Here is an 18,778-nt window from a genome sequence, read left to right as displayed (position 1 = left end):
TTCAAATATATTTGACATAACCTTGCATAAATTTAAAATCTACAACTTGTAAATTTGGTACATTTATGTATTGTAATATGATTATCATTGTAGCAATAATTAGCAACTCTGTTACATAATTATTCTTTTTAGTGGTTGGAATAGTTAAGTTCTAGTCGCTTAGCGAGTTCAATGGCTATATTCACTTGTCTGTATTCACTATATCGTGCATTAGATCTCTCGTGCTTATTTCCTACTCGTTGCAGATAGGAACCCTTAAACCATATCTGTCCTATCCCTCCACTTCCTGATCCCCTGGTAACCACCCTTTTACTGTCTGTTTTTACAGACTGGCTTCTTAGATTCCACATATAAGTGAGAGTACACAGGACATTTTTTTCTCTGACTTAATCTCACTTAGCGTCATGTGCTCAAGGTTCATCCATGTTGCAAAGGGTAGGATGCCCTTGTTTCTCATGGCTGAGTGAGATTCCACTGGGCATACATACCACATCTTCTTTATCCATTCATCTGTGGATGGGCAGTTAAGCTGTTCCCGCCCCCCCTTCCTTTCCTTTTCCTTTTCCTTTTGGGGGCGTAGGATGGCGGACGCTGTGCAAGGCGAGTCCTCAGAAGCCCAGACTTCTTGCCTTGGTTCTGTGCATATTTGCTGTGTGACTTGGGGATGTCACTTCCTCTTTTGGAGCCCCAGGTCCTCATCTGTAAGATGGGCATAATAATACCTGCCCTATTTTTCTTAGATGATTGTTCTAAGACTCTAATTCTTAACCAGTGCTATGGAAATATAGGAGTGTATCGTTGTGTCCATGCACTCAAATATTTGTACGTGCATTCTCGATTCCTAGCCCCCCAGTCAGCTTCCCTGCAGCCAGCACCGATGGAAGGCCCACTGTAGAGGGTCTTTGGAGAGACACTGCAGGGCACAGAAATAATCCAGGCTCTCAGAGAGCTTACAGTCAAAGGGCGCAATAGGACAAATGCACATACCCAGACACCAAAGCATGAATTAAATACTGTCTCACATGGCAATTTATTAGTATAGCACGGGTCTCCATGTAGGTACTATGGGCCGGGGAGTCTGGGGACAGCAAAGTGAGGTGGTGGTTCCTAGAAGGCTGCAGACATAATAGAAAGAGCTTTCCCCCAAGGTTTCTGGGCCCCAGGCTTGACACAAGTGGACTGTTGTGGCATCCTTCTGAGGCTCCAGCCACGTGGCCCCCATCTTCTTTGTATTCATAGAATGCAATGGCTGACCTCGCAGGGGATGTCATGACCAGGAGAGGGAGCTATAACTCAGTCGGCGGGATAGGATGCATGTGTTTTTCATGATCAAACTGAGGACCTGATTACAGGGGTGGAGGTGGGGGTTACACCCAGTTCCTGAGATGAGAAGGGGGCATGGACAAGGCGGACGAGACAGGGCAGTTTGCAGATGGCTAGCATGGGGGCCAGTAGCATTTTCCTCCTGCTATTGTGGGTTTGGGAGGTGACTACAAGGAGAATAAACCACATTTGCAGAGGGCCACATCCTGGTGGCCGGGGGAATGCGGCGGAAGACTGAGGCGTGGCGCGGGGTCAGCTGAGCATCCTCCAGGCCAGTGGAGGTTTGTATCATAACTCAGCAGGGTCTGGAGAGACCAGGAAGATGGGGAGGAAATCACGAAATCGAGATCTCAAACCTGGACAAATCCATAGTAATGCGTCCAGGGACTTGGAGTCCTGAACACAGATATTAACCGGGAGGGGGAACCTTGGAAGGAAGCATTTGTTTTCCAAAAACAACAACAGGAGAGCCAGCATTTTGCGAGACACACTCAACACCCGTGCACGGGAAGGGGGTGGGAAGGCCTGGCCTTTGGGCCCGGGCAGCTCAGGAAGGTTTGAAATGGGTGCTTTCTCAGCTTTGCTCATTACCAGCCTTGATATTTCTCTCTCCTTCTCTTTTTATCCACGTGAACGAACATCCCCCCTTGTACCCCTTATTTCACTTATTCTCCGAGTGCTCCCTACAGCACAGACAAGGCTGGGAACAGACAACAGGGAGGTAACGGAGTCCATTCTTGTTCATGAAATCATGTTAATCCAGCCAGAGTCCACTGAATTTGGACAAAGCGACATGCCTGGGTGGGTGAAAATCACTTTCGTCCAGTCTGTCAAAACTTCGTGGCTGCTCTGAGTAGAGAGACTGATGTTGTAGGGGCCACGTTTGCTGTTCCCAGGAACCTGTGAGGACTTTAGCTTATGAACCCTTTGCATGCAAGTAGATGCTGTTAACTTCCAGCAAGTTCTGCCTTTTTAGGAAAGCAGGCTTAGAGCAAGCCTCATCTTCAAAACAAGAGTAACAGATGTCATGGTGGGCTGCTGTAAGGAGCCGTGCTGATGTGGGATGTTTAGCACAGAGGTGCATGCAACACGTGATAGCTGGTACTATGACTTTTGTCGCTATCGTTGGTCATATGTGCTGTGCAGAGGGCAGCACAGTTGGCAACAAATTGGGTGGCTCTTTCCTGCTGTTTGCCGTCACAGCCAGCATCTGCAATGTTGGGGGAAATCGGACCCAGTTCTTTCAACCTGCCAAGGCAGCCAGAAGCCCAGACGCGGAATCTGTGGAGAGGCGGGAACAGATGGCCTTTGCACTGTGTGCTGGGGGATTTCTGTTTCCTAGAGCATGGCTCCTTGGGGCGTCCCTGAACATAATGGCTGCATATGCGAGGTCGGTGAGGCAGTCACTGGAGGAGCCAGCAGGAAGGCTGCTCAGCCCCACAGTGCAGGAGGGAGGGCTCGAAGGCGCCCATTTTACGGGATAGACAGCAGATGTGGCAAATGGAGACATGAGTTTGACTGCTGGCTCTGCCCCCACGAACCTGGGATTAATTCAGATCTTAGCCTATTTCCCGAAACAGGACTTGCGATGGGTTACAACCAAAGTCATAAATGCATATGGATCATTTTTAAAAAGGACAAATAACAAAGAACCCTGTACTTGGCGGAAAGTAAGTAAGTTCAGGGGAAATGATGATCGTGGAAATGAAAAATAAGAGTGATTCATGCAAGTGTGACAGATTTCACTTTGAGCTTCCTGGGAGCCAAGGCAGAAAGGGCTGTGGCTCACATAATCCATGGCAATGGCCATCTATTTTGGCAGAGGAGGCAAACTTTTTCCTGTTGTTAAAGCATAATTGTTATATCAAGGACACAAACAATAGAAGGGACCTTTTTTCAGTAATGAGTGCATATAAGGTGCTGAAGTGTTCTTTGTATAGCCACTTCGTCAGTGCTTCTGGGTAAGAACTGAGGACGTCATGTTAAACTGTAGTGCGGGGTGGGTTCTAGTACAAAGTACTGTATGTCAGTTTCTGATGAGCCGAGGATTCAAAGACAAAAGAGCAGAAATGTCATTTCTCCTTTAAGCCTCTCCATGGAATTCATGGTTTGAAATATCTTTTATCTACTAAGCAGCATTTATTAAAGAATAATTCATCTTTTCATTTTCAGTAACCGAAAACATATATAACTGCCATTAAGAAATTTCTGATCAGTGTAAGAAAATTGGTGTTACCACACTGAGTGACTATAATTCCGGCTAAAAGCAAAGTCACTTGGCATTTTGGTTAACCTGAGTGGCCCCTTAGAGGAAAGTATTAATTCTGTTAAGCTTTGTAAATTACTGGAAGCTGGTCTCGGGTAGCTGCTACTGCCTCTCTAGAGATTCTGATTTGGTAACCATGGCTTTTGTAAAAGTTCCACGGGAAGACCCTCCCTCTGGCTCCTGGTGTCCAGCCAGCTTCAGGGTCGCTGCCCAGCCAGGACCAGGGCACCTCTTCTCAGTTATCTGGATTTGAGGCTTGTATTAATCAGGGCTCTCTCTCCAGAGAATCAGAACCAATAGGACGTGTGTGTGTGCGTGTGTGTGTGTGTATATCTGGGTAGTGTGTGTATTATATATATTTATTATAAGGAATTGTTCCAAGTGACTGTGGAGGCTGAGAAATCCCAAGATACGCAGTTGGCAAGCTGGAGACCCAAAAGAGCTAATGGTGTAAGTTCCAGTCCAAATGCCCATCGGGTTTGAGACCTAAGAAGAGCCTATTTCAGTTCAAGTCTGAGGGCAGGAGAAGATCAATGGCAGGAGTTCCCTCTTACTCAACATTTTTGTTCTATTCAGGCCTTCAACTGATTGGATGAGGCCCACCCACATTAGGAGAGCAAGCTGCTTTACTCAGTCTACCCACTCGGATGTTAATCTCATCCAAAAACACCCTCACAGACACTCTCAGAATAATGTTTGGCCAAATATCTGGGCACTCCATGGCCAGCCAAGTTGACATAAAATTAACCATCATAAGCACTTGTGCATAACCCTTTCTGTAGTGGTTTGAATAGTGGTGTCCAAAAATATATGCCCAAGCCCTAACCCTGGAACTTGTGAATGTGATCTTATTTGGAAAAAGGGTCTTTGCAGATATAATTACGTAAGGATCTCAAGATACGATCATCCTGGATGTAGGGTGGGCCCAAATCCAAGAACAGGCTGAAAGAGAATTGAGATCCACAGACACACAGGAGAGAAGACCAAATGAAGGCCAAGGCTGAGATGGGAGTAATGCAGCCCCAAGCCCAGGGAACAGGTTCGAGAGGCTAATAAGCATACCTAAGGTCACATGGCATGAAGGGGTTAGATCTAGGGCTCATTTCCGTCTGATTGCAAAGCTGTGCTCCTACCTCACTTTAATGAGGAGTCCAAAATGAGGCTTGAGCTAGCATGGTCTAGAATAGCATTTCTCAGAGCCTAAACTGAAGAACAGTAGTCTTCTGGGTTTTTTTTTTTTAAGATATTATTTATTTGAGAGAGAGAGAGAGAGAGCACGAGCAGGGTGAGGGGCAGAGGGAGAAGCAGACTCCCCGCTGAGCAGGGAACCCAACACGGGGCTCAATCCCAGGACTCCAGGACCATGACCTGAGCTGAAGGAAGATGCTTCCCTGACTGAGCCACCCAGGTGCCCAGTGGTCTTCTGTTTTAAAAGAAGCTCATGATCTAACAAACTCTAGAAACACCTAATTATACAGTTTATCTGACAAATCAAAAGTTCTGAGAAGACTTTTAGTAAAGAACACAGTTCCATTTTATTCAGCTCTTTTCCTGCTGAACACTCATAGGTTATCTGTGGGTGTATTCCTAGGTATCCCAGGGAGCCAGTGATCTGCAGAAGATACTCTGGGAAACTCCATCCTAGATGAAACACTCCTGGGCTGGGAGAGGGAACACATCTGAATTTTTCTTTTGTCGTTGCTTTGGACTGGTGCAGTAAGTTTCCTGAGCAGTCTTGGGTTATAGCTTTCTCATCTGTAAAGTTTGGAGGTTGGACCCTGACTTCTCTGTCATAGACAGACGTGTCCCACGGCTGCTACTTCTTCAAGCTGTGTGTTAAATGAGGTACTACACTTAGCCTGTGGGTCCCTACTCTGTATCCGGGCTGCCCTTTGTCCCCGAGCCTGGTAACATCACTGTGTTTCCTCCGAGTTTTCCTGCCCATGCCTCTCTGTGGAGCCTACACTGAGCTCCCTGATTTAGGCTCTTGTCAGGAGGGAGTACTTTACTTTCTCTTCCAGGGGCTGGAGCCTTTTCAAATGCTTTCACTATTTGCCTCTGGTTCTGGAATGATCTCCCCATCTTCACTACATATACAAATAAACAATAAAGAAACTCCTCTTTTGTATCCCAGCCCAAATCTCACTTCCCTCATAGACCCTTCTTTATTCCTTACTTGGAGTCTTAGGCAACCTACAGTCAAGATTTTTCTCATCTGTTAGTTTTTCCTTAACTACTTTGGATGCCTTATACTCTTGTATTTCCAAAGGTGCCATAAGCTCCCCCAACCCCCCCCCCCCCCGAGAGTAGGAACTATAGTTTATGTTTCCTGTTTGTTTCCCGCAAACTGCAGTATGTTGCTGCCTAAATAATAGATGATCAGTAAATACTAGATTGACCGGCTGATGGATGCCAGACCTTGCTTCTCCCCCAGCCCCAGGACCTTCTTGCAGCTGTGATCCACTGTAATGGCGGGCTTTCAGCTCACAGCTGTGTACAGTTCATGCAGGCTTCCAGAACAGGAGGTACATTCTTTCCCTCCTCATCCTGACCAACTCCTTCCTTCATCGGGTGGTGAGCTAATTACTCCTTAGGGCTATTTTGATCTTTCAGTGAATCCTCTCTGGTGATCAGAAAGTAAAAAGCAGGAGAAACTCAATGAGCTTTGTCAAGGATGGAGAGCTTGTAGGCCCCTGGTCACAGGCAGAAAGGTTACTGTCTGCTCAGCCTTCAAGATGGCTTTCAGGGAGACTCTTCTTATTATTACCGGCAGTAATTTTTAAACGAACCAGAACTGTTGGTGTTTACGTAGGGTTGGCTGTAGGTGGGCCTTGCCCCATGTTGTCATTGTCTGTTCCCGGACATTTGTTTTTAATAGAGGCACAGCTGAGAGGGTAGTGTTTGTGTTTGATATCTTTATGGGCTTTTGGTGCACGCTCTTTGACTGCTATTTAAATAGGCTGGAAAGAGTGAGGAATACTTTGACTTTTTATTCCTTTTTTTGTTTTCAGTAATGCTTCTCATTTTCAAAAATAAAAACAAAATAATTGATACCACCTACGTGCCGCGGTTTGAGCGAAGAACTGACATGGCACATGGCCATGTTCTAGACGTGCATAGGGTCCTGGTGAGACCGCACAGGCCTGGCCAACCTCATGCAGGTCTGTTAGCCCCCTGACATGGGGCTCAAAACCAGTGACGCTGAAAATGTAATGGGAAGTGAATTTGAATGGCTGTATTAAGTTGTTTTAAGACTCAAGGTTAAAAAAAAAATGGAGATAGAAATGGTGACTTTCTTTTTTTAAAGCCTTGAGTCATACCTCTCTGAACCGGGGTAGCACAGGCAGCCTGGGACTGGCTGGGACCTGGACCCTGGACCCAGTTCTGGAGGGCAGCGGGCAGGCTGACCATTGAATTTACCATCCCAAATGGGGCCCTATGATTATGCCAGGACACAGTACTAGATGTTGAGTATGCAGGACCGTCCTGAGTAATGGGGCCATGTGGGCGCTCTTCCAGCTTGGCCATGGCTGCTCCTGAGGGTGTATGGGGAAGGCTGAGCAGGAGGGGAGAGGCACAGAAGCAGGCAGGGGCAGTCAGCTTCTGGCACTTGGGGCTCATGGACAGAGAGCTCTTCTTACCCAGTAAGCACTGGGGTTGATGACATAGTAACTCCTAATACTGCTTGAGATCCGATTGTTACATTTTCAAGAATTTTGCAAGCTGGTCATTACACCATTGGTAGCTTGAAAATGGCCATGACGGGCATTATTTATACCATAGAAATCCACAGATGGGACACATCAGCAACCCAAGCCCCCTCCTCCAGGTAGTTGCTAAGCGTTTACCAGCACTGCACCGATGAAAGCCTGAGGATGGGCAGTGGGTGGAACGGCAGAGTGGGACCATGGATGTGTCCCATGGCCGGGGCAAGGTCCAGCCGGACGGTGTTCTGTGATTCCTGCGGGAGGCAGGAAGGGCTGTTGGTCAGAGAGGGGCCAGGAATGACAACGTCTCTGTCAGGGACCCAAAGTGGATGCCATATCTGCCACCTCTGGTACAGAAACTAATTTCCCACCACTCGCTACTTGCTCGCTCTGCTCCAGCCACACTGACCTCCTTGCCGTTCCTCCAGAGTGTTTCCATCTCAGGGCATCTCAGCTCGCTCTTCCCTCTGCCTGGAAGACCTTCTCTAACTACCTGCAGAACTCCCTCACATCTCTGGGGGCTCTGCTCATGTGTCCCCTCCTCGGACAGGCCTCCCCGACCACCCTATTTGAGGCAGGTCCCCTGCTACACTCCACCCCCTTCTACTGTTTTTCTTTCCTGACACTTGGTGCTGCCCACCCCTGAGTCATGTATTTGTGTCTTCGTTTGATTGTCTGTCTCCCCACTACCTGGGAAGCTCTATGAGGGCAGGGATTTGGTTTTGTGGTGCAGTCGGCGCCTAAAAGGGGCTTGGGATGATGAATGAAAGAACGGGTCCCACATACCACACCTAATCTGTGGTGGCAGCGGGCTGCAGACTGTTGCCAAATGGGCTGTGAGGCCCACATGAGGGCATTTGGGAGGACCTCTGCCATCCATTAGGACTGTCTATAGGGATGGGGCTGGCAGCACACGAACCATAGTGGCCATCCCTGATCTGGGTTTTCAGCTGCTACTTCAGTTGCCAAGAAACATTTGGGAAGAGTCTCATTGTACCTGGAATAGGGCGAGGTTGTGTATAGGGGGTCCTAGCCTTTCTGGAAGGCCACATTTTTCATACACGCACCCACCCACCCATCCACACATCCATCCATCCATCCATCCATCCATCCATCCATCCATCCATCCACACACCCACCCGTCCACCCGTCCGTCCATCCATCCATCCATCCGTCCATCCGTCCATCCGTCCATCCATCCACGCATCCATCCATCCATCCATCCATCCATCCATCCATCCATCCATCCATCCATCCATCCATCCATCCATCCATCCATCCATCCATCCATCCATCCGTCAGTCCACCCATGCATGCATCCACCCACCCATCCACACACCCACCCATCCACTCATCCATCCATCCATCCATGCATCCATCCACACATCCATCTGTCCATCTATCCATCCATCCATTCATGCATCCATGCATCCATCCACATATCCATCCATCCATCCATCCATCCATCCATCCATCCATCCATCCATCCATCCATCCATCCATCCATCCATCCATCCATCCATCCATCCATCCATCCATCCATCCATCCATCCACCCATCCACTCATCCATCCATCCATGCATCCATCCACACATCCGTCTGTCCATCCATCCATCCATCCATCCATCCATCCATCCATCCATCCATCCATCCATCCATGCATGCATCCATCCACACATCCATCTATCTATCCATCCATCCATCCATCCATCCATCCATCCATCCATCCATCCATCTGGTGAATACCTGTTGCGTATCACTAGCTATGAGATGACCCTGCTGAGGGTGGGTGATTCAGTGGTGACTACAACCGGTCCTGGCCCCATGTGACTTTGTCATGGTGAAGATTCAGAAGAGAGCTGTATGAGCTGGGAGGCATCCACAGACGAAAAAGAGCAGGGTGGATAGAGAGTCAACCAGAGGAAACTAATTTAGGCGTGGGGCAGAGTGAGGGAAGGCACCATTTGAGCTTAGACCCAAGGGCTGCGTTAGGGTCTTCCAGGTAGGGAGGGCATGTGAAGAGGGAAGCATACGTCGTCCAGTTCTGAGGTAAGAAAAGCCCAGCCAGTGTGGGGAAATGAGAGGAGGCCCGCATGCCAGTGTGCGTGTGGCAGGAGGCAGGAGGCACGGCTCACAGGCACTTTGTCAGCCATGTAAGTAGTTTGGATTTTAGCCCATATTTTTAAAGTCAGCAAATATTCATTCATGTGTAGAGGACATACCAAAGCAGAATTGAAAACCGTAAATGAATACAGAGTTAAACAATGGGAGAGTGTGTGTTTTGTAAGTTTATCACTTTCCACGCTCAGTGGTGCTTCAGGGAGGAAATGGACCTGTGAGCACAGGAAGGGATGAAGAGACTCGTTAATTCCNNCTGTCAGTGTCACACAGTGTCTCCCCGTGGGAGCTAGGATGCAGCTGATCTCAGTGGCTCCTGGTGCTGCTTGCACCTCACATGCCAAGTGTAAATGCTTACGCGGGGGACTCCTCAGGTCCGATGCAGAGTGTGCATGCGCACGTGTGTGTGTGTGTGTGTGTGTGTGCACGTGTGACCCTCTCTCTGCCCTCAGGTACCAACATGAGGCATGAGAACAGGGGACAAATTCTGCTGCATCTTTAGCTTCTCTTCCTCATGACTTCTTGAGTTCAGAGGCTTCCACCCCCATCCAGCCAGTGGCTTGTGGTGCCAGCTCCGCACTGACGTTTCAGTGTGAGTGTGCCTGTGTCAGTAATGATGACCATCTTCATCCCAGCCCTACCGCTCGAGGTGAGCGAGTTGTTGTAAATGGTAACGGTTGACCCTCGGTTATCCAGTGACCAGAGGAATAGAGGAAAGCATAAATAGATTAAAAGAGGCAGATAGGGTGCTTGGGGGACTCAGTAGGTTAAGCGTCTGCCCTCAGCTCAGGTCATGATCCCAGGGTCCTGGGATCGAGCCCCACTTCGGGCTCCCTGCTCAGTGGGGAGCCTGCTTCTCCCTCTCCCTCTCCCTCTGTCTGCTGCTCCCCCTGCTTGTACACACATGCACTCTCTCTGTCTCTCAATTAAATAAATAAAGTCTTTTTAAAAAAAGAGGCAGATAATCGGAAGTAATACCTTTTGAGTCATGGGGTGTAAGCAGACACACGTATTCACAGCTGGGCTCACTCTCCATCTTTTCACCTGGTCTCTGCTCATCCCGCTGACTTTTCCTACGAGTTATAAGGACAGGCCTTCTTTGCTCACTACGGATAAAGGACTCTTAGAAAATCAAGACTATATTGTGTATAGTTCATATGGTTAGATCTTCTCCTTGATCTTTGGGGTCATGTTTATATGATACTGGGCAAGTTAGTAAAACTTTCTCTGTCTTGGTTTCTTTATCTGGAAAATGGGGACAGTACTGTGTATCTGTTCATGATAGATATCACCATAGCCTTGGTTCCTTGCATCCCGGGGGGGGGGGGACATGGTTCCCGTGCCGGAAGGAAACAAATCAGCCCTCAGACCACAGTGCTGTGCCCCTCCAGAGGGGAGAGGCAAAGGGAGACAAGGGGGGAAAAAGAAGTAAGAAAAGAAGGAATCTCGGTAAACCTCTTAGACCGTGACAATGAGGCCAAAGTGAGCTTTTATGAGAACCACATTTGAGCCCTGGAATAAAAAATAAGAGCAACATACTTTAAAAATTATTTATGATTTTAAGCACATGAAAGGCGTATCGTGTACCCAGGGAGGGCATAATGGGGAACAGCTGGCTAACATGTGTCTTGCCATTTCTGAGGATGTTCATAATTCTCTGATGTCCAAGAATAACAGTAATAACGATGCCGCCGCTGAGCATATTAATGATAATAAGGAGGATCAGAGTGCCTTTCCTGGATCCTGCTGGACACAGGAGAAGAGCCAGACTGCTGGGTTTGGTGGGAACCAAAGGGGAGCTCCAGCCTGTGTCTTTGAGGGATAGTGGAGCCCTTCTAAGGATCAAAGGTTGCAGGAAAGAGCCTGGATGGGGGAGTCAGGAAACCGGGGTTTTAGGCCTGGTTTCCCCACCGACTCTGGCAATTCCTTGCCCTTCTGAGTCTCAGTTTCCCCATTTATAAAATAGCGACGCTAATACTACGTGGCAGGCACACTTGCAGAGTTTTTGTGGAGCCCGATGAGATGGTGCTCGCGGAAGTGCTGGACACATGGCAGATCATTCTGTGGCGGAAGGGTCCTCATCATCTTTGTGCTTGTCCAGCACCTGGCAGATCAACCATCAAGCTCAGCGCCTGGCATCTAGGCGATGCTTACAACATCACGAATGTTTCTTTTTCATTAAATGTCTAAAGCTGTAGAATGTTAGACTTGGACAGTACTTTACAAGGCACTTAGTCCAGTTCTTTCTTTTATGATTTGTTAAGTGGATCTGGAGCCGTGCACGAGCTAGGGCTAATTATCCTGCACTACCGAGCCGACCTGAGGACTCTATCCAGTGCCCTGTGGATGATGAGATTTTCCATTCTGCCTGATGGGAAGAGGTGCTATTTTCAGTCCTTTTAGATGGTTCTTTCTCCAGACTCAGCTAGTTCCCTTGTATCCATGTGGCCAAATTCTCACAGGGGACCTTCTGCAGACCTCTGGGGCTCCTTGTGAAGCTCTTTCCTCTGGGCTACTCTGTCCTGTGGCCTCCAGTGGCTTTGTCCTCCCCAGACTTACAGCTCTGTCTCCTCGGCTCAGGGGGCTCGATGGGCTCCACTTGTCTCCCCTTCCTGCCCCGTGGCCGAGAACTTCTCTTAAGGTAGTGAGCTGGAGCCATCCCAGCAGCCATCTTGCTTCTTTCCCATCTCCCAGGAACTTTGCTGCCCGATGGCCAGTATCTTGAAAACCATGGTCTTGGTCCATTGGGGCTGCCGTAATGAAATACCACAGATATGCTTATTAATGAGGAATTTTTTTCTCATAGCTCTGGAGGCTAGAGTCCAAGGCCAGGGTGCCAGCGTGGTCAGGTGAGGGCCCTCTTCCTGGTTCATTGCTCGTCCTTCTTCGCTGTGTCTTCATGTGGTGGATGGGGCTCCCCCCTCATGATCGAGTCATCTCCCAAAGGCCCCACCTTCTCATAACATCACATTGGGCTTTAAGGATTTCAAAATAGGAATTTTGGGGGAACACGGACATCCAGGGGGCCACAAACATTCAGACCACAGCAACCATTATTTCAGGGTGACCAACTTCCCCACAAGTTTTTCTGGCAAGTTGATGCTTAAACCTAGTGGTGAAGGAGAAGCAGGAGTCGTTCAGGTGAAAAGGAAGGGAAGAAGTTTCAGGAATAGGTACAACGCATGCCCAGGCACGGAGGTAGGGAGCAGGTCCTTAGTCCTATTAGTTTAGTGTCCATGGCATTGGGCCATGTGGCCACCCACCTGTGTTTTATGGTGGGTGTGTGTCTGGCTCCATCCCCCACGAGTCCGTGACATTTGAGAAATCTCCTTCTGACGTTAAGTCAGTTGGACCTTTCAGCCTGGGCATGTTTGTTTGGGGTCTTGGTCGGGGCTGTGGAGTGGATATTACCTTGATGTTTCTGGTGAGACTCACCCTCTACTCCTTTGACATTTTGCCTGGAGGCAGACGATATTGCTTTCAGTGATTTGGAGTCCCCCCCCCCTCCGCCCCCTCCTTCATTAAGAAACAGTCAAAATTTATCCTGGGCCTATGCCTGGTCCCTCTAAAGGCATTCCATAGGTGCCTACTCCTCTTAGGTATCTCTCCACGTGAGCGCTACCAGGTCCACTGCCAAGGTGGGGTCAAGAATGGCGTGGAGGTTTTCAGCTAACCTTCTGCTCGAACAAAGCCCTGAGACATCTGCTGGCTGATTAATCTGTACTAGTTGAATACAGGCATTCCTGACCTCTGCCAAGGCTGGGCTCCCATGTACCTTTGTAGTTGGTGAGGACAGGAAGGGAGCCAGTCTTTGGGCTTTTGGCTTTATTCTCCAGTCTGGTTTATTTCTACCAGGCCTGTTACCTTGTCTGTTGTGTCCCCAGCTGGGGCTTCTTGAGCAGCAACTGCCATCATCAATGCTGGTTTCCCCCACATTGATCATTCATTCATTCATTCACTCATTAGTTTGTTCAAAGATAGCGAAAAGTTTGGACAGTATGCTGCCTTCACGGAGATCATGGTTCAGCCAGACATTAATCCAATAATCTCTCGAATAAATGTGAAATTATAACTGCAGTAAGTGCTGTGAAGGAGAGGACTTTGGGCCCATGAAATACTGTGAAGATGGGACTTGACCTTGTCTGGAAGCCAGGAAGGAATTTCCTCAGGAAGGGACTTTTGAGGGGGCACCAAGTGTGAACAGAGTTGGGGCGGGGGCAGGGAGGAGGTGAAGCGTGTCGAGTGCTCAGCACGTTGGGAAAACTGCAAGAGGGTCAGCGGTTGGGTGCAGTGAGCAAGGGACTATGGGGACAGGGAAGCGTGAAGACTCTTACAGGGTCTGTGTGAAGACCTTTGTGTGAAGACATGGGCTGTGTTAAGAACCTTGCTCTTTATCATTAGAACAATGTAACTGTTGAAGGCTTTTTTACAGGGAGGAGATATGATCAATTCTTGCCTCAGAATCATCACTCTGGCTCCAATGCGGAGAGTGAATGAGAGGTGGACAAGAGTAAGGTTGCCAGGTGAAATACAGGATGCCTGTTAAACTGAAATTTCAGATAAACAATGAATACCTTTTTAGTCTAAATGTGTCCCAAGTACAGCATGGGACTGTACTTACGCTAAAAAATGGTTCACTGTTTATCTGAAATTCAAGTTTAACCGGACATCTTGAATTTCTGTGACAAACCTGCTAAGTCAAAGCAGAAGATGTGGGGAGACCAGTTACTGCAGTAGTTGAAGGCTTCCCCGACTAGGAAAGTAGAGGTGGACGTGAGGAGAAGTGGACAAAGAAGAAATACCCTGGTGGGTCCAAGTCTGTCATTCCAGGGCATCTAGAAGGCAGAGTCCATCATCTTCCCTCCTGTTCTGAAGCTTCAATTTTCACGCACATGCCATTGAAAGACACATGGTGATGGGTATAATGAACGCATTGCTGTCTCAGTGCAGGGCACGGGCCTGGTCAGCACCTGCCCTCTGAGATGACATCGGAGATGTGTGCCGGGAACCCATGAGGGCGTTGTCTTTCTGCCCTCCCTCCTCCCCCGCCCTCTAGGCCCAAGGGTTCCTGAGGGGTGAACACTTGGCCTTACGGTGACCAGTGTGCATGAAGGAGACATTTGACAGGATGGTGAGGAACTTAATGACAATAGAGGCATTGTTAAAAGTTGCACGGTGTTTTTCCCCCAAGATAACTCAGGTTTTAGCAAATGAAGCAGTAGGGTAGAGCAGTCAGGAACACGGGCTTTGCCAGGGCGTTCAGATGCTTCGGCAGTTACTAGCTGGTTTACACTGTCAGCGTGCTGCAAAGAAACCGGGCCATTTAAACCCTTCTTCAATGCAGCTTGAACTTTTCTACCTTTTTGTTTGCCTAGAATGTCTTTTCCTGCATCTCTTCCAGCCGTATTCATTCAAACTATTTATAAGGTAATGTTAATAGAAGTATCAAACAAGATAACACATGTATAGAAAATAAAATAAGTGCCCATCACTAGGGAAATGACTAAACCAATTAGCATTCACGTCTGCTGTGTAATATTACGCATTCATTAAGGTATTTGTATGTGAACTGGCCTGGAAAGGTAATATATCTGTGATATATTGCTAAGTGGAACAGGCAAATGGTAGAACAATATGTGAAATATGATCATAGTTGTGTTTGGAAAAGAATGTGTACGGAAAGGGGGATGAAACGTACTTCAAATTGTTAATAGAGATTTCTGGAAAGGAGGGTGGTATTGGGCTGGAAATGAAAGGGAACTGCTCACACTTAGTTAGCATGCTTTCATGGTTTTGGTTTATTTTTTACTAGGATGGTGTTAAGTTTGGAATTGAAATAAAATCAAAATGCATCAAAAATTTTGAATGAGTAAACCTCAGTTGTGTTTCAGTTGTTAGATGGGGGAAGTTCTTCCCCTCCCCCAACTTATTATTTTATTAAAGAACAGAATGATAACGAAAGAAAGTCACCTTTCTGTGAGAGCCCAACACAAGTGCTGCTCCCTGGATGAAACATTTTCCTGATTCACCAACTGGATGTCCTGTCTCCTTTTTTGAACCCTAAATACTTTGTATGACTTTTGTGGCATTTATCTCTGTCTGTCTTGTATTTCATACCTGTTCTGCTGCCTCTCTGGATTTAAGCCCCTGGAGGGATATCGGGATAGAGAAGAAAATCGGCTTTCAAGCTGGAAGATCTGGCTGTTGGCTCTCGTTCTGATCTCCTTTTGCAGCATGACAAGTTAGCCCATACTTAGTAGCTGGCAACACAGTCACTTTTTTCTTTCTCATGAGTTTTTGGTCAGGAACATGAGCAGAGCTGGGCTGGGGCTTTCTTCTGCTCCATGGGGTATCGAGTTGGGTCACTTGGTGGACTTTAGCTGGGGGTTGAACTGGACAGGAGGGTCCAAGAAAACTTCCCTCATAGGCCTGATGCATGTCCAGGCAGCTGATAGCCTGGGATCAGCCTAAGTCCTTTGTCTTTCTGACTCCTCTTACCTCCCCATGGACTTTCTCCTAGAGGCCCCGGGCTTCCAGAGACCAAGGTCGACCAAAGCAGAGCTGCCCATCTTCTAAAGGATGCAGCTGGCACGGTGTCCCTTCTGCTGTGCTGGTTAAGCAGCTAAGAGCCCACTCAGATTTAAGGGGGTGGGAACAGAACAGCACCTCTCGAGAGGGAAATTTGTGTATAACATTTGTGGCCATCTTTAACCCATCGCAGCGTTGCTATGAGAAGTACAGCCTCCATGTCTCAGTGACTACATCTATAAGCGAGGAAGACCAAGAGCTACAGTGTCTGCAGAAGTGCCCACTGCACTGTAAGAAGCTAGTGTGCTATAAATAGCAACAATGATCTTGCTACCCTATGCCCTACTCAAGGCGGGTACTCGTCAGAGGGGTCATACTTTGAAGGCAGACCCATTCATCAGCGATTTCCTAGGAGGAGCACGCAAAGACAGGGATGTGGGGGATTGCGTAGGGGCATGGCGTAGCTGCAGAGTGCAGACTTCGATTCGGCTGACGTGAGGTAGATCCATGCCGTCGCTCAGTTCCTATCTGTGTGACCTTTCTTGACGCGTCACCCCTTTCTGAATTAATTTCCTCATCATGCTATGAGAGTAGTAGTGTTTGCTTAGCTGGGTTGCTGTGTGCATTGAGCTAAGTTGTGTAGAGCACTTAGTATGGCGACTCACATAGTAGGCCTTCTGTTTCTCTTCAGATGATCTAAGGAAGTCATGTGGCAGATTGGGCCTCCTCGCTGGTTTCTCTGCACTGGTTCCCTCCTCCATTCACACAGATGACTGAGAGGGTTCCAGAGCCCATGCCCTGTGAAAGCAGTGGGGGGTGGGGGGGAGGAAGGGCTCCGCTTGCTTCTGCCAGTTTCTCCCTCTTTCCAGAGTACCTCCCCCCCCGGTTCGGTGCCCTGTGCAGCTGTGGTTGTGAGTCACTCTTCTCTCGGTTGGATGTGACCTCCTTTCTAGGCCTGTGGTTTTGCCTTTCCTAGATGTATGAGATCAAATCAGAAGGCAGCATTGCAAAGAAGTTCAATGAGCTTCTGCAGAAGCTGAGCTCACCCCTGAAACCCAGAGTTCCGGAGCACAGTAACAACAAGATGAAAAACCTCTCCTACCCATTCTCCAGGGAGAAGATGTACCTGTGAGTATGGGTGCTGTGGGGTAGGGATGTGGGCGGGGACGGGAAGGGGAATCAAACAGCACTCTGAGCCCTCGGCTCCCACAGCGAGTGCCCCAGTGCCTGGGAGATAGGGGAGGGGGCATGCTCTCATGTCCAGGTGTTCCCTGGATCCGCTTCCTGAATCCCCTTCCCTAAGTGAGACTACCCCCAAAGAGCTCCCCCACATTTGCCCGGTGGCTTGTGGGGACACCTGCCATTTCAGTCCTTTGGCACGATGGATGGCCAGTCATGGAGCACACAGCCATAAACCTCGGGGTTCTGTGAGAAAGTGGTCAGATACCGGTTTCCCTTCTGTGGGGAAACCATTCCACCCAGTTCCTAGTCTAATAGGTTTTCAACATTATTGTAAGGAGCCCAATGAGGGGCTTGATCCCAGGACCCTGAGATCATGACCTGAGCCAAAGGCAGACGCTTAACCCACTGAGCCACCCAGGTGCCCCTCCTTTTGGGTTTTTATAGAGGCTTTGTTAGGTAGGCATGATTGATTAAATCATGGGCCATTGGAGATTGATCCAACCTTCAGCTCCTCTCCTCTCCCTGGAAATCAGGGGTGGGACAGAAAGTTCCAACTCTCTATTCATGGTTGGTTCCCCTGGCAACCAGCTGCCCCCTGTCCATCTTTAGGAGATTTCCAAAAGTCACCTCACTGATACAAGGTCAGTTGTGGTGGAAAGGGGCTTGTTACAAATAACAAGCCACCCATCTTGCCCTTGTGGCTCTGAAGGGGTTTCAGGAACTAAGGACAGGAGACCAAATATTATGAAAAAAAGATGCTCCCATTACTCTTGTTGCTCAGGGAATTCCAAGGGTTTGGGGAGCTATGAGTCAGGAGCCCGGGATGAAGACCAAAAGATGTATTTAAGTCACAATATCACCTCCCCTCATGAGGTGGCAATTCAGATGTAACTGTCTGTCTCTTAGAGGAAACCAAGGCCCAGGGGCTGTTCGAGGTCACACAGCATGAAGTGTCCGAACCGGGACTGGCACATTGACCCCTGGCCTGCTGTTCTTTTTGTGCTCTGTGCTTCTTCCGTGCTTCCCCTTCCCTGGGCCTGCCTTCAGGCCAGCGCTGGCATCTGAGCTGCCCCCCTGCCATGCATCTCCTGTTCATTCAGGGCCTGGGACCCTTCAAATCCAGTTCCTAAACACCATCTGGAAGAATCTTCTGTTCTTCCCACCCCAAAGATGCTCCCCGTCCTCTGAGTTTTCCTAGCAGTGGTCTCCGTGCTACCATGTTCTGCTCTTCATCTGTTGCTAGGAGACCCCCCCTCCCCCCATGTAACGGGGCTCCCGGGGTGGGGGGTGGCTGGGAGCATATTCCAGGCATCAGTGCCTGGAGCACAGTCCGCTCTAGGCAAGTGCTCTTTTTAGTGAAAGGTCACAATTTGAAGTTTAGAACAGACACAGGTCTTGCATAATTAGGAGTTTGGTAGCTGATTGGTGTGATAATAGTGACAACATTAAATGAAAGTTTGAAAAACAAAGAGTTACCATCCCAGCACCTGGAAACTGTACCCTTTTTGGTGGTGGTTATATTTTTTACTGTCTTTGTTCGTGCACAGAAATCCTTTCTACATACTTTTGTGTTTAAAACTTCTCATACTTTTATGTTTAAAACTTCTTATGAAACTCTTATGTTTAAAACTTGCTATCACAGTCTAGAATTTTC

The 18,778-nt window shown here is 48.3% G+C and overlaps 1 protein-coding gene across 1 annotated transcript in view; it reads left to right on the top strand.

Moving 5' to 3' along the window:
* The window catches only part of ANO2 (anoctamin 2), a 318,709-nt gene that overhangs the window by 63,065 nt on the left and 236,866 nt on the right, over positions 1 to 18,778 (top strand). The window contains exons 6-7 of the mRNA XM_040642600.1: positions 6,112 to 6,114; positions 16,919 to 17,070. Of these exons, the coding sequence (XP_040498534.1) occupies positions 6,112 to 6,114; positions 16,919 to 17,070 (155 nt within the window). The remainder of the gene's footprint in view (positions 1 to 6,111; positions 6,115 to 16,918; positions 17,071 to 18,778) is intronic.

The sequence above is a fragment of the Ursus maritimus genome, unplaced genomic scaffold, assembly GCF_017311325.1.
Source record: "Ursus maritimus isolate PB19 unplaced genomic scaffold, ASM1731132v1 scaffold_26, whole genome shotgun sequence".
Classification (NCBI taxonomy): Eukaryota; Metazoa; Chordata; class Mammalia; order Carnivora; family Ursidae; genus Ursus; species Ursus maritimus.
The sequence above is the reverse complement of the archived record's forward strand: the minus strand, read 5'-3'. Positions and strand labels throughout refer to the sequence as shown.